Below are 16026 nucleotides of genomic sequence, written 5' to 3' on the forward strand. Positions count from 1 at the left end.
AGTTAATCAAAACCATCTAAGTAACCATGTGAGTCTTCTTGAAAATAGAAAAATCAAGGTCCATTGGTTAGTGATACCTTCAGGATAGAGGACTTTAATGGTAACAAAGAAAAATATGTACTAACAAAATTATACGCTGACATAGATAGGTATAGAGTAGCTCTGTGATATCAAGCATAGGGATGATTTATTTATAATTTGTATTTGAATTCATTGAATGCGGTTTGAAATATAGATCAATAAATTTACTTGCTACACTGTTTTTCATGTCACGCTGCAAAACCTCAAAAAATAACAAGGATAAGTGCAATCAAAATTACAAATGAAATAAACGTAAAATAGAAAAAAGTGACAGTTTAAAGTCAGCAAGTTAGTCAATATGCTTGACTTTTTGGGGTAAAGGCTTTAAGGCTACAAGTTTATAAGGTTTTCTATTTAGGCACCTTTTAAACATGTTACTGGATAGGTATGTTGAAAAAATACTAAAATTTATGTATTTGTTTGTCATATTAACAGTCTTCTTACGCTACTGATTTCAAACTACCCACCACCTAAAACTTGGTTAATGGAAATAGCTTTTAAATGTTATTAATACAATATTATTTTTTTATTGTTAAGATTTCGCTAATCACTGATTATCAATTTTAAGGAATTCCCACATTTGTCCTTTTTTTTAGTTTTAGACTATTAATTTTTTAATGGTAAAGCTATGTAGTAGCTGTGCAAACTAAAATTAAAGTATTAAGTGTAATAAATCATTCTGTCGTGAATAAAACAGTTGTGGTCAAATTTAAAATAAATTACCAGAGAGGGAGAGTGAAGAAAGCATAGGCGTACAAGGGGGGTGGGTAATGGGTCGATTACCCCCCCCCCCACAAAAAATTTTCATTTTACCCCCCCAATTTAAAATTTACCCCTACCCTGGGGGTGCCGTAGGCACCCCCTAACCATTTAGGAGGGGGTATTTAACCCCCCAAAATAGAAAATCTCTAACAAAAAAAATTTTTGCGCGCTTCGCGCGCATTTTTAATACTAAATTTTTGATCAAATTTAAATTACCCCCCCAAAAAATTTTACCCCGGGGGTAAATTTTGGGGGGGGTAAACAAATTTTACCCCTGCCAACAGATTTCAGGGGGGGGTAATTACCCCCCCCAAGCAAATTTTACCCCCGGGGTAAAAATTTTGGGGGGGGTAAAAAAAATTTTACCCCCCCCCCAAAAAAACCGAATTACCCCCCCTTAAAAAAATTTTACTCCCCCCAAAATAAAAAGCTTGGACGCCCCTGGAAGAAAGAGTGGCTAAAAAGCGAAGAAAGTAAAATCAACAGGGTATGTTTTTTTAGGGCAACTTCCCGTCAACTGTAACTGGACCACAAACACATTTTGTTAGGCAAGGTTAGGTAAAGCGCATATGAGCCTCGCTGAGTTAGAGCCCCCCACAGGAAATATAAACATATTTTAGAAAGTTGAACAAGGGTATCTAAAAGTAGTTATAAGGATTATTCCATTTTTATGAATATTAACTGTGGTTTGTTGCTTTGTTCCCTCAAAAAAGTTCAATCATTATTTTTTGAGTCGGTCTATAGTTAAGAAGTGGGGGAATGTCAGGAGCCTGTAAGCCCCAGGTGAACCAACTGGTAGTCTAAAGATGACCCAAATATGACTGTCTTTTTAAAAATATTCAAAGCATCCAAACGGGTTTACATTTGAGGCTTCGACGCGCGGATGCCGAGCCTGATTTTTATCATTTATGCTGATAAATTATTTAATGAGTGTATGAACACTATAATTTTGCGTTAAATAAACACTTACAAACAATTCATGTTTAAAATCAATTTGATTTATTACTAGCATATATTTATATATACGTATGAATATTAAGAAATATAAGAAAATGATTTTTTTATATAAATGGTTAAATTAAATATGTAACAATCATTGACAGTCCTTGTATTTTAAGCACTTTTTAAAATCCTCATAAATCATATACTTTCTTATGTAGTAAAAAACTTTTTATAAAACAGGTCTAATCTAAATTAATTGATTAAAATAGGTATAAAAACAACAACCTTCAAAAAAGGTTTAAATGCCAGTTAAATATTGGTGTTTTGTAGAATGTCAGTGATATAATGAAAAGTAAATTTAACTAAAATTTGATTCCCTTTGCATTCTCTCTTGGTTTAGTGGTCTTTTTTATCTAAATGTAGTTACTTTGTCATTGCTGCACTATTTTCTGCTTTGAAACTTTTTTACCTAATTTACAAAATTTCTAAGTAGTTTAGGAAATATACCTGAATATATCATTTATAAACCAAATTTTAAATGTCTCTATTTGGACCATTTTTGTCCCTTTATCCCAGATATAAACTGTTGGTTTAAATGTTGAATGATGCAACTCTAGTTTCCCCATGCAACACTCTAGGCATACAGGAATACAGAGATAGGTTAGTAAAATATAGAATACATTTCGCGCCATCTTGAAATTTCAAAACAATTGTTGGAAGGAAAGTTAACAAATTTAATGTTGCTGTTCTCTTTTGAATATGGAAGTCATTTAAGTCATTTATATTGGAATGTAATTCAAAATGTTTTTTTTTATTGAGCTCACTTTTTGCGAGGTATTACTTTAGCCATAGATAATGACCTTAAAAAAACTAGCCATTACACCAAGTTTCCTTTATTGATACAGCCATGTCATTCAAGTCATTTTAGAATCTTTAAGAAACAAACACAATCACCTGTCCTTGTTTCTTATGATCTGTTCCTTGATTCCTGATGTTGAAGGATGGTACTTGATGAAAAACAAATGACCTCATCCTATTCCTGCACAATAAACAAAATATACAACTATATCATTGCAGGCTCATGGATAGGGCACAGGGGAAAAATACTTTTCAAGCCATCAAAAATATTCTTTTTATTGTACTATTAAATGATTTTATACAAAATAAATCAACTGTAGTGATTTATGAAATGCTTAAAAATTAAAAAATATTTTTTTAAAAACTTAAAGTGGTCCAATATTTTACTGAAAAATATTTTAAAAAGCTTTGTATTTTTTACATGTTACATGGCAAATATCAAACTGTGAAAAACTACCACCTGTATTCTTCAATGTAACGTTAAAAAGTGTATCAAAGACCAGCCATGTGACGTCATAAAAGTGAGGATCATCCATATCTTTTTTTTAAGGGTTTTCTTTCCCACTTCTCATTTCATCTCCCTAATTTTTATTACGTCACACTACTGATTTTTGAAACACTTAAGGTTACTTCCTCTATGTCAAAGGCAATTTTCTGACATGCATATATTTAGTAAGAATATTCAAAATTTAACAAAGAAGAAAAATTATCAAACCGAATCTTTGCATTTAAATTAGAAAAACGTGCAAACGAAATTTTCAGGATTATTTTCGTACCTTGTTGGATTATGTTAAAGATTATACCTCGTCCCAGTGGCGTGCACAGTGATTGATCAGGAGGGGGTACGAAACTATTTAAAAAAGGGAAAGACAGGTATTCTTAATTTCAATTTTAAGGACGGAGTTGATAGTCCTCTACTGATCGTTACTGCCTCGCCCCAAGCCATTATAGATTATGTACCTAACATTGATATTTTTTAGAGACCAAAGCAAAGGTAAGTTTAGGATTATCGTTTGAAAATATTTAATTATTTTTTTTTCAGAATAAAGCAATGTATATTTGTAGATCATTATCTGGCCTAACACTGTTTCTAGTCATCATTCTACCAAGGTAATTTAAAACTATAATAGTTGTTCTAATGGTGCTCTTATGGACACTTTGCTTCTCGTTTATAATTTCAAAAATTTCTATGTTTTTAAAAAAATTCTCTGTTTTTCAAAAAATTACCCAATATAGCTAGGCTTTTCTGAAAGCAATGATTTTGATAAAATACTAACAGTGTCAGATTGTACAAAAGCCTTTCGCTAACCACTGAACTGACATGGTTTTCCTTACAACATATCTTCTCATAGGTCCTGGGAAGATTCATAGCTATTTTTGGGATGGTTTCACCCTCCAAAGAGAAATCGCCTCTAGTACAAAATAAATATACTATGTAAAATTAAACTGTCAGGCTATTAATTAATTTTGATATTTTAAAATTAATCACCTTAAAAAAAACTTTACAATTTATTTTTAAATTCTCAGACAACGGATTTGACAAAACATGATAAATCATAAATTTATAAATGATTAGTATTTATAGTTTTCATATTTGCAAAAGTGTTTAATGTAAAAATAAAATAAGTTGCCAAACGGTGTTGAAATTAATTTAAACTAAACTTTGATAGAGGGATGTTTTGAGTTTTTTTTATTTTAGGTCAGGCTAGGTTATGTTGCATTTGTTACAGGGTAGACCTGCAGGGTTAGGGTTAGGTATTTGCATTGCAGGATCAGGGCTCTCTACAGGGGTTAGGCAGAGGCATAGAAAAAAAACTACATCCTCTATTTTTGTTATTTGCTTCAAAAATGGGGTGGGGGTAGTTCTTAGCTTTCTAGGCTAGGAAGGGAAGTATATTTATTTCCATTTTTGAAAGAATTACTAAATATAAATAACATGATTGCTCGTTTTAGTGTCATAAATCAGGACTATAAAATAAAAACAGACAAAGAACTGAATTCCAGCAATTGTATCCAATTATTTCTGCCAAAAACTTTAATTGGCTCATTACATGTTACCAAATTATTAATTGGCTAAGTACAATGTGCAAAATAGTGTTTACAAACGCATACACATACATACTGCACACACACACACACACATAAACGGAGTCAAAAGGCGTAGTTAGGAGATGCTTTTTAAGAATTTATGCTATTTATAAAACTAAAATAGTAAAAAGAAAATATTCTTTTTTCAGTATTACAGTAAATTGTTAGATAAAAGGAGATGAGATACTTTTAAAGTATTATTATTGGTCAGAATTTGTGTTGGTTAGTCTATCAGTCAGTTCTGAATACATGATACACAACTTAACAATCAGACACTATATTATAAACAATTCCAATACATGACTTTCTAAACTTCCCCGAGATTATATCCAACCCTTTATTTAAGCTATTAACTGACATAATTCTTCATGAACTTTTAAAACTGTATGTGCGTTTACTATATACAAAGAGATGAAAAAAGGGTGTTTTTTCGCTTAAATGATGTGTTTGTTAAAGTATGCTTTTTCAACCTATAATATAAACTTACCATATTTTCTTTTCTGTACACGCCCTTATTTGCCACGTGTCTGCTGCTCCCCACCCTATTTCAGCTAAATATGAACATTAAAAGCATTAAATTAAATGGCTAGATCCAAAATTTTATGGCCGACTCTCACTTTTTCGTGTTTTATGAACAAATAAAGTAGTTTGAACATTAAAACTTTTTAATGCTGCCAGTATGAAGAGAACAAGTAGCTTTAGAAACGAATTTTAGCAACAGGGCAGACAAAGGTCTTAATAAAAAATAAACCAATAATTTTTTTAATTACTAAATTTAAATTCGGATGGTGTCGGAAGCTACTCTACACTTAGTCTTTCAAATAATTAAACCAAACACACTTATGCATGTTAATTCATTCTATACTGGAATTTTTTTGGTAGATATTTATCCTTAAAACGTCTAATATTTATTGTTCTTTTTTGTTTTATTTTATGGTTATCTTCTGCTTTTTAGCAACTTATTAATAAAAATTTCATTGTTAGATTATCCTTAGCTAATTTTGAAAGAGTCAAATGCCTTATTAAAGTCAAACTGACATTAATAACTACTTTCAAGTTTAGATCAAAATATTAAAAATGATAGAAAACTTGTATTCAAAAATTGTTTTTTTATGTTCTTCAATATCTCGGAAATAGATAAAAAGCGTTTTCTTTTCAGGAAAACTGCGTCTTGATCTTAACTAGGCTTTGGTTTATATTTTTAATGAATTTAAATAAAAACTTTGCTCATATTTAACAAATTACATTTGAAGGTTGATAAATTAGTATATATTGTTTTATTTCAGTCGAAGTTTGACTCGAGAGAAGCTACCAAATGGATTTTCTGAACAGGATAGATTCGTCGAAAAAGGAAATCATATAAACATTAAATAAAATATTGCATGCTGCAACTATGTCAGGCAAAGTGCAGTATTTTTATTCTTTTTGTCTGTCTGTAAAACCGACGTAGGAGGGACATATGCTTCGATATTCTTCTGAGCATTGAGTATCTACTCAATAACTATTTTGTATATCCATCTTATTTTGCAGTCACAATTTTTTGTACTATTGGATAGTTTTGCTAGAAATGGATTAAGTCATACCTGCCAAAAATTTGTTTTTTTGTCATTATGCAATAGTTAGTAGTTCTAAATTGTTATTAATTTTCAAAATGCAAGGTTGATTGTCATTGTCAGGAGGGAAAAGACAATATAAATAATTGCACAGTAATAAAATACGTAAATTATCACCCATTAATTTTACACATTTATTGCGTTTGCGGATTTTTATTAGAAAAACTGAAGCATTCTACAATATTTTTTAAATGTGGTTTGAATCAATGATGTGTCTACTAGATATTTTAAATATTAACTATTCTAAACCCTAAACGTATCGTATTTCGAGTAAATTTGGAAGGGAATTTAGACATATGAAAATATTGAAATTGGGGAATATTTATATACGTGTGCAAGAATTCTATTTCAAAAATAGGATATTAATTCCCCTCTCCCTTCGTTCAAAAATACATCCCTATTTCTATTTTTCTAAATATTCAAATTTCTTAATATTTATATACGAAGTACTTGGTAAATAAATAGAAGATTTTGAAAAATAATAAATTTTTACGTTTTATATTTCTATTTCGAAATAAATCACGCAATCTTAAATTAAGTATGTTCGTTAAACAATTCCGAAATAAAATTTACTAGATATATTAGACTTTTAGGTTCTTTCTATGAAATTAATGTGATGACATAATTTCCTTACTCCAAAAAGTCTACCTGTTAAGAATACGACATTTTAGACGTCTTACTTTTTTCATTGCTTTTTTTACAGGGTAAAATAAAAATTCTTCCTAATATTAAAAAAGGATAATTTTGCATTACGTAAAAAAAGTATATAACGATAATGAAATATATTAAAGTTAACTTATAATAGTTTGTAATTGTATTTGTAACAATATATTTATAGATTCCCTGTTATTTGATATCATCCGTTTCCGGTGTATGCTGTTATATCAGGGATAAATATATACACAAAAATTCCTCCAACAAATTTTTATTATTTACCGTGGTCAAAACATATTAAAAAATCTTATTTTAAAAAATGTAAATATAACGAAATAAATTATATTGAAGTTTCTAATTACCCATGTACATTTCTACCTCGTGCACCTCGTGCACACACACACAGTTCTTCAGTCATTATTTGAATTTCAGAGTGTATTGACACGTCATACTACGCGTTAGTTAGATACAAAGAAAAGTGAAAAATAATAAAAAATTTAATATTCAATGTGAAAACTTCAAATGGAATTATATTAATACAATAAAATAAAGTGATAAATATTATTTGCATAGTTATAAAAAAAAAGAAGAAAGAAACAAAGTCTTAGTCAAGTGTCAACACAAGAAGATCTAATTCTGTTCTGTACTGTCGTCCGAAAAAAATTATTGTAGTCTATTGTTTTGAGTGAATGTCATAAGAGTACATACACGTCAAAATAATAGGCTATGTTTTCTATTTCGGAAGGCAGTACACATAATCATTTACTGTATATTAAGGTAAGGATTTTGTAATAATTTGTAAATATAAAGTGATAAGTCTGTTCGTTATAACTTAATTATTCTTATTTTGCCTTTTGGTAATTTCATTTTAAACGCACAGATTTTATACTGTGAATAATTCGGCAAGCTCCATACTTTGTTTTTAATTATGTTTATTTTTTATTTTTTTATATCGTTCCAAAATTACAAAGTATCGGGTGTGTTTTATCGATAAGTCTTACCTAAAAATATTGAATCCCTGTGTTCGAAAAGAATTTCCGTGCATTTTTTTACGTCGTTCAGAACGGCTCGGCTCCACATTAGTTAAAAGTGAGTTTTTACAGTAATAATATGATTTAACGGTCTATTTCCTTAAATTAAACTTAAAAACCATATGTTACCAAATATACACACATCCGCAGCCGTATTTCTAGATTCGGCTCCGCGTTTTTTTTGCGTTGAAACTCGGTTTTAAATGTACGCTCATATTAAACCTGATTATCAAGCTGTTTTTAAACAAATTTACTTACAATTTTGCTTAGACTCTTATATATTCGCATTCTGATAATTCAGTTCTGACATTAATGTCCGTATTTTTTTTACATTTTAACAACAAATTTTTATGTGACCTAATTATCCGATTGGTCTGATTTTTGGTTTACTGATGTTTGAATGTACAATAATATAAGCGAAGCGGCAAGTACGCATTTTTATTTTTTTCCATCACCCTTTAATTGAAATTCAAATTTATTTTTGGATATTTAGTATTTACTTTCATTTGATGTCCAACTTATTTACTCTAGAACCTCGAGCAAGAGACCATCCACGCATAAAGACACAAGACAAGTATGATTTGAGTAATGTTTTTGGCTTCGCTACTTATTGATTATTCATCCTTGTTAAATTAAATAACAATACTGCAAAAAAAAAAATATATCAATAAACAGTTTTTTGGGTTTTATTACAACATTTATTTTATAATGGTAATGATACAGATATTTAAAAAACACAAAATTATTTCATTAAATTATTTGTTTTACTTTACTTCTACTTTATTTCTTTCCAACATAATTAATATGATAAACATATTTACAAAAATTATTTCACTTTTCCAGTTCCTTGGTTGCTGTCTTCTTGGTAACTTTTACCTGCCTATCCCAAAATGCTTGGGACTTCTTGGGGACTAGCTTGTTCATCTTCAAGAACATGATGGCGTGGATGGTTTCTTTCTCTAGGTTATACCGCCTCGATGAGTAAACTAATTTGAGGTGTGAGAAAATTCTCTCACACCTCGCATTAGAAACAGGTAAGTTGTTGAAGTTGGTCATCAAACTGACAAGTCCAGGTGGATAACATATCTTCTCTGCAACATGTTCATACCTGGCAGTAAGCATCCTGTGGGTTGCGGTCATTGCTCCTTGTTTGTACAGTTTCTGGCGTTCTTCAACATCGAAATCCTTGGACTTAGATTTTTTGACTTTCGCAATTTCCTCCTTTATCTTAGCGACTTCACGTTGGTAACCGTATGTCAAGGCATGCAACTTGGATTCTTCTATGTTACTCCAATCCTTCAGCCCAGCTTTCAGGTGTTTCTTCATGACGTCCAGGGGATCCTTCTGTTTGTCACGTTGTTCTTTCTTTTTCTTCTTGGCTGCTGCTTGAGCCTGAATTTCTTTGAACTCTTGTTGTTTGTTCCAAAACATCTTTTGGATGGGTGTCATCATGCCTGTAATACATAAATATAATTAATAAAAATGATAATTGAATTATTTAACTAATGTTATTATTATTATCTATTTTAATTAATATTGTATATCTTTACCTGTGGGAGGTGCAGTTTCTGGAGATTCGTACTCGTCAGCTTCGGAATCCTCATTGTCGGCATCCGCATTAGCTCTACGCAGGTCGGCCTCTTCATCTGCCTTTTCTTCAGGACTTAGGTTGGCTCTCAGTGAGATTCGGTGTAGCCGTTCACCCAACAACCTACAATTTTTGGGTGCTTGTTGTAAAATTGTTTTTGCTTCATCCTGTGTCACCGTAAAGCTTTGTGTGCCACTCGCAATCATTTCCAAATGACTGCGTGACAGGGGGTGTAGGTAGAGACAGACTTGCCATCCTGCATTAGTACGGACAATCTTGTTAACTCTCAGGTGAAGGAACTTGAATACACGTCTAGCGAATAAGTTGCCAGGCATACTTGTCCGTAGGGTAAAGAACACCGTATCCAGCATGGTGAACATCTGGACGATTGTGGCCTCATGGGCTTGTGCAGGAATTGTCAGCATGGTATCCACACACTCCAACACTTCCAGGACTTCTCTGAGGGCAAGAACCTGGTCAGGTGTTGGCCACAGATTGTCAAACTTCTTGTTGACTAAAATAAAAATTAAAAATTAAAAATTAAAAATTAATTCTATTGATATATACAGTTCTAATTTTTAATTAAGGGAACGAGAGAAGAAATAATTTATTTAGTTATTAGGATTAGGTTAGGCTAGGTTAGGTTATATGGCTAGGGGGCCGAGCGCCCGCGGTTATTTTTATTGGTGGGGGGGGGGGGATAAAAATTGTAAAAATCTATTTTGTATTTTGTATATACTATTTTTGATATATTTACTTTATTTACTAGAATTCCAATTATCCCCCCCCCCCCCCCGACTAAATGACTGGATTAGGTTAGGCTAGGTTAGGTTATATGGCTAGGGGGCCGAGCGCCCGCGGTTATTTTTATTGGTGGGGGGGATATTTTCAAATTTTGTATATACTATTTTTGATATATTTATACTTTATTTACTAAATTTGCAGATTTTTTAAAGGGGTAGTTTCACGAAATGCATTTAAACTTAATTTAGTGAACCGCATATTTTATCCTGGTTAAATGGTTAAACTACATTTATATGGCATATATTTGAAAAAATTTCAATTTTCTACCACATAGTTTTTAAAATGTCAAGACTTGAAAATCGTCTTTTTAAATTGCATATATCACAAAAAAGACAATTTTAAGGTCTTGATATTTTAAAAACTACGTGGTAGAAAATTGAATTCATTTCAAATATATGCCATATAAATGTAGTTTACCCATTTAACCAGGATAAAATATGCGGTTCACTAAATTAAGTTCAAATGCATTTCGTGAAACTACCCCTTTTCTTTAGTTTTAATATTTTCATTTAATTTTTTTTTCAATTTCATTGTTTCATTTTTTAGTAGCAAATCTACTTTATATTTCTAAATGTAAATATGTCTGTCTGTCTGTCTGTTTTTTTTTCGTTTTTCAATTTCATTGTTTCATTTTCATTTTGTATTTCATAAATTCATTTCATATTCATATTCGTGATAAAAATAAATGTGATAAGAAACTCGAAATAATACACTTTTTTATTCATTCTTATGGTCGGTCCGTCCGATTTAGAAAGCGTAGCAACTCTATAATCATTACCAGAATGTCCGTACGTCCATTTTAAACATGTTGATTTTTCGTCCGAGATAGTTAGCTTTTATTCGTTAACGATGCAAGAAATAGCTATTGATAATTTTAAATACGTGGAACGCTTACCTAACCTACCTAAGTTTTATCAAATAACTATATCAAACGTCTCTCTTCCTTCCTTGGATACAAACGGCTGCGCCCCTAGCATTTAGAGGCTCTATATTCGAACCTACCTACCTACCTACCTAAGTATATCAAATAACTATATCAAACGTCTCTCGAGTCTCTTCCTTGGATACAAACGGCTGCGCCCCTAGCATTTAGAGGCTCTATATTCGAAGGGATATGAAAGGGCAGAAAAATAGCCTAAAACCATCTAAGGACCTATACGAAGCTGTACTGTAAAGGAGAACCATATAGGTTCAGTGGTTAGCGAGATCCTTAGCTACAGACAAACAGAGCTTACTTCTTTATAAGTTTACTAGCGGCCTCTAGTGGCACTTTAAATGTTTTTGTTTGTTAAAGTTAATACTATAGCTATTGATAATTTTAAATTTATGTCTTCAATTCAAAGTTAAAATAAGTACACAAATAAAACCATCTAAGGACCTATACGAAGCTGTACTGTAAAGGAGAACCATATAGGTTCAGTGGTTAGCGAGATCCTTAGCTACAGACAAACAGAGCTTACTTCTTTATAAGTTTACTAGCGGCTACGCCCCTAGAGGCCTCTAGTGGCACTTTAAATGTTTTTGTTTGTTAAAGTTAATACTATAGCTATTGATAATTTTAAATTTATGTCTTCAATTCAAAGTTAAAATAAGTACACAAATAAAACCATCTAAGGACCTATACGAAGCTGTACTGTAAAGGAGAACCATATAGGTTCAGTGGTTAGCGAGATCCTTAGCTACAGACAAACAGAGCTTACTTCTTCAATTATAATTCAAATTATAGAGCAGCATCGCAATTACAAATTAAATTAAATAAAAATAAGAAAATTATTTTTCATAGTTTTATTATTATAGCATATATATGTCAAGTTATGTTATTTATGTGGAATCTAACTAAATATTCACAGGAATGCGATCTCAACTCAATCGATAATGATCACTGACTCATCAGAGTCATCACCTTCACCTTCGCTCGCGCCACCTTCGTGTTCCAGAACTTCCAGGATGGCGTCAATATCTCCATCATCGGAAGATGGATTTACATCGCCGGAGATATCGGGATATTCGTCTTCATCTGATGATAGATCTACTGTGCCATCTAATCCTATCGCACGGTCATAGACAGCTAACGCCTGGATAACGTCGTCACGGTAACCGTTGCATTTTGCTTCCATTTGCTGCAGAACAAGTTGGTTTTGTTCGCGTGTACGCTGAGAAGATGGAAGGGCTTGGTGAAGGAATTGGTATATACCAATTCCTTCACTAAATAGTCTGATCGCCTGCATATTCCGAACACTCTGAAACCCCGACCTGTAAAGCAGGTTAGATATATCTTTAAAAGATCTGTGAAGGACCTGATAATGGGCGTACCATCCAGGCATCAGGTCGGGGTATAAACTTGGTTCTGGATCTGTACAGGTAAGTGTACGGGGGAAGTAAGGAACCAAGTCATCCATCGCTACCGGCTTGCGCCTGCGCCCAACTGTGACTCTCTGTCCTTGTTCCGCCATAATAACGATAGCAAAAATAAAACAAATGTTCAAATGTTGTCACTTCAAAGGTCTGTAAGCAAATGAAATTTCAAGGAATCATTAATTACCCCCTACAAATTTTTCTTTGTTGTTGGTTTCCAAGAAATTATTAAGATTTATAATATTCTAGATATCTTCAATATGTGTGAAATATTTTTAACAAGGATGACAATATCCATTAAAGCAAAACATTAACATAAATGCATTAGTATAATCAAAATTATAAGTAAGTATTCTGTCTATAAGTATAAATTATATAAATACTAACATACTGACGTCTATAACCAACACAAATTATAGAAAAGCTTCGCTAATTCCTAGTATTTTGAATTTTCCATATGTTTTGTTTTGTTTTGTTTCTTGGGGGGGGGGGGGGGGAACATTAACATAAATGCATAAGTATAATTATAAAGTAAGTATTCTGTCTATAAATTATATAAAATAGTAATACTAACTGACGTTTATAACCAACACAAATTATAGAAAAGCTTCGCTAATTCCTATTTTCCATATGTTTTGAATTGTTAACTTATTTCTTGGGGAGGGGGGGGGGGGGGAGGGGTCAATATTTGTATCGTAAGTTGTAATGTAACGGTCAACCTTCAAATAGGGGAGGGGTGAGACTACACTAGTATAATAAATTATAATCTTACCCACTCCCCAAGTTAAAAATTAATCGTGACCCCCCCCCCCCCTCTCATATATATAAACATAGTGAAAATGAAATTATAAGAATCCTTGTTACTCTATAATTAAGGTATGTCCATACGTCCCTCCGTCCGAGTCTTTTTACGGAAATACACTATATTGTTATATATAGAAAAAGATTGTTATAAATGTGTTTTTTATCACGTATTTTACAATTTTTTTGTCCATTTTCACCGCTCATTATGAATATGGGCGGAGTGGTAATGCGCGCCCCCCCCCCCCCATGTAACCCCCTAAAATTGGGGTTGGTGTTGTATGTAATAAATATTAGGAGGTAATAGGATATCTGTTTAGCTCCCCCCCCCCCAAAAAAATAGGGGGAAAAACATAAATATTAGGAGGGGATAGGACAGTTGACAATAATAAATAATAATCAAAAATCAAAATGCTGAACTGATAAGAAATAATTAATAAACAATTTTAAGTTTAGGCAAATTTAGGATTATGTAATTGTAAATTCAATTGTTTAAGTTTTAACGTTTTTCTATTAGCTTAATGCTTCAAAAGACAACCATACATTGTTCCAAATGGTCTATTTATTATTCATAATTTTAGAGCTTCGCTACTTATGTATGTTTTATAATTATTAGGTAGACATGTAAGAATTCTGCTAATTTCCCCTTTGAGGAGGGGGGGAGGATTTGATGCTTAATCTTTCATGTCACACGGTCCACGGATAAAAAACAAATATATAATATCGTAACCAACCTGGTAATGGTATGGTAATAATTGGGGTGGGGGGGGGGGGGGGGAGAAACAAGATTAAATTTGGATTTAATACGATGAAATTATAGTAAATAAATTAGCCGTTAGAGGGTAAATATTTCAAATTGTTCTTAAATTTATACTTTCATCATTCATTGGTGAGAAAAGTTAAAAATTATATTTCAAGTTTTAGAAACCTATTTTTAAGAAAAGTTACATTTGAGACGAATTGATTTCACAAAGTATTCGGTAATGTAGAAAACAAACAAAATTGCTTCAAAGTTACATATTGAAAGTTGGAATATAGATAACTTCTCTATATGCTTTATAACACTTTATGAAGGCTTTTTGGCCAATTATATTATAGATTGATGATAATATCTGTGATAATATCATTTCATATGTTTTAAGTTTTAAAAACATTCTTTCGCAAGGAAGGGAAATTTAAATTTTTTTAAAAAGGGTCAACTAAATAACATGACACGGATATGAAGCAAAATTGTAAGTGAATTAGTTGGAAGACTCTAATTGCAATAAAACCTACTCTTTTTGAATAAAACAAATATACAAAGTTTTTACTTTTTAATTCGTTCGTTCTTTAAGACAGATAGCTATTTCTTTCATAGTTAAACGGCTCCTCGGGGCTAAAAAAACTGGTTTTAATAATCAAACGATTGTACATTTCTGTTCTGTCTATATATCATAGTTATCATTGAAAACCAAAGAATAAAATAATAGGATGTCTGTTAATCTCCACGGATAAAAAACTTTCCTAGGAGTTTTATGAAGGCTTTTTGATCAATTATACAAACTACAAAGATATGATGATAGTAACCAAATTTAGATAATCACTTTAATAATTTTAGTTCTTTCTTTTTGTCTGTCTATCTTTTATTAAATACAAATCGTAAAATTCGGAATAACTATATACGGTTTTTTTGGACTTCAGTTGAAAGAAATCGTTTTTACTTTCCGGTCATACGCTTATAATACGATGTGATAATTTGATAAATATCTATTTTTTGAATTAAATTTATCGCCTGGACAGACATACTTACAAAGCTATGTTCATATATATTTAAGATTTGAGATTAGTTTGTTTCCCTTCAGTATTTTATTTTTTTTGGAGCGAAGCTATTTCATAATTAAGTTTTTTAAAATTTTTATAGACATTTTTCCGTGCATTTTAAATTTGTTTCAATTTTCCCATAATTACTAAAATAAAAGAATAATGTCAGTTTGATAATAAAAGTACTCGTTTTTATGGTAAATAAAATTAACATATCTTCGCGCCTTAATCGCTGTACAATATTTATTTTTGGGGGGGGGGGCGGGGAGGAAAAATTTATGTCACCTGATTAAGGAAGGGAAACTGGAAGGGTCAACTTAACTGAACTCACATGAGAAATATGAGATCTTCAAGTTCATACAGAACAATAATTTTCTATAATTAGGGTCAGTTTGTCCGTCGACTATTTGTCGACTATTCTGAACTATTTAAGTGTTTGTGTTATTATCCGTTTGTTATACAGTTTCAGAAATCGTTTTAATCTTACAGAACAATAGCTTTTTTATAATTAGGGCTGGTCAATCTCCGTAAGAAAGCGGATAGCTTTTTTCATTTCTGGTAATGTAGGCATTTGCTTCCTGTATCCGTTTGTCATAAAGTTTCAGTACTAGTTTTTATGGATGTTTTAATCCTTGTTAATATTCCCCAA

The 16026-nt window shown here is 31.6% G+C and overlaps 2 protein-coding genes across 2 annotated transcripts in view; one reads left to right on the forward strand and one right to left on the reverse strand.

Moving 5' to 3' along the window:
• The first annotated feature begins 3689 nt into the window (after positions 1–3689).
• The window catches only part of LOC145322448 (uncharacterized), a 165154-nt gene continuing 152817 nt past the window's right edge, over positions 3690–16026 (forward strand). The window contains exons 1-2 of the mRNA XM_080164449.1: positions 3690–3753; positions 6018–6080. Of these exons, the coding sequence (XP_080020575.1) occupies positions 3695–3753; positions 6018–6080 (122 nt within the window). The 5' untranslated portion in view covers positions 3690–3694. The remainder of the gene's footprint in view (positions 3754–6017; positions 6081–16026) is intronic.
• On the reverse strand, positions 7916–10189 carry LOC145323346 (uncharacterized). Its single transcript, XM_080165772.1, has 2 exons — positions 9580–10189; positions 7916–9483 (listed from the first exon to the last, which is right to left on the reverse strand). The coding sequence occupies exons 1-2, from the start codon at positions 10040–10042 to the stop codon at positions 8861–8863; spliced, it is 1086 nt and encodes a 361-aa protein (XP_080021898.1). The 5' UTR covers positions 10043–10189; the 3' UTR covers positions 7916–8860.

This window comes from Acartia tonsa, chromosome 6 (assembly GCF_053477335.1).
Source record: "Acartia tonsa isolate MP-2025a chromosome 6, ASM5347733v1, whole genome shotgun sequence".
Classification (NCBI taxonomy): Eukaryota; Metazoa; Arthropoda; class Copepoda; order Calanoida; family Acartiidae; genus Acartia; species Acartia tonsa.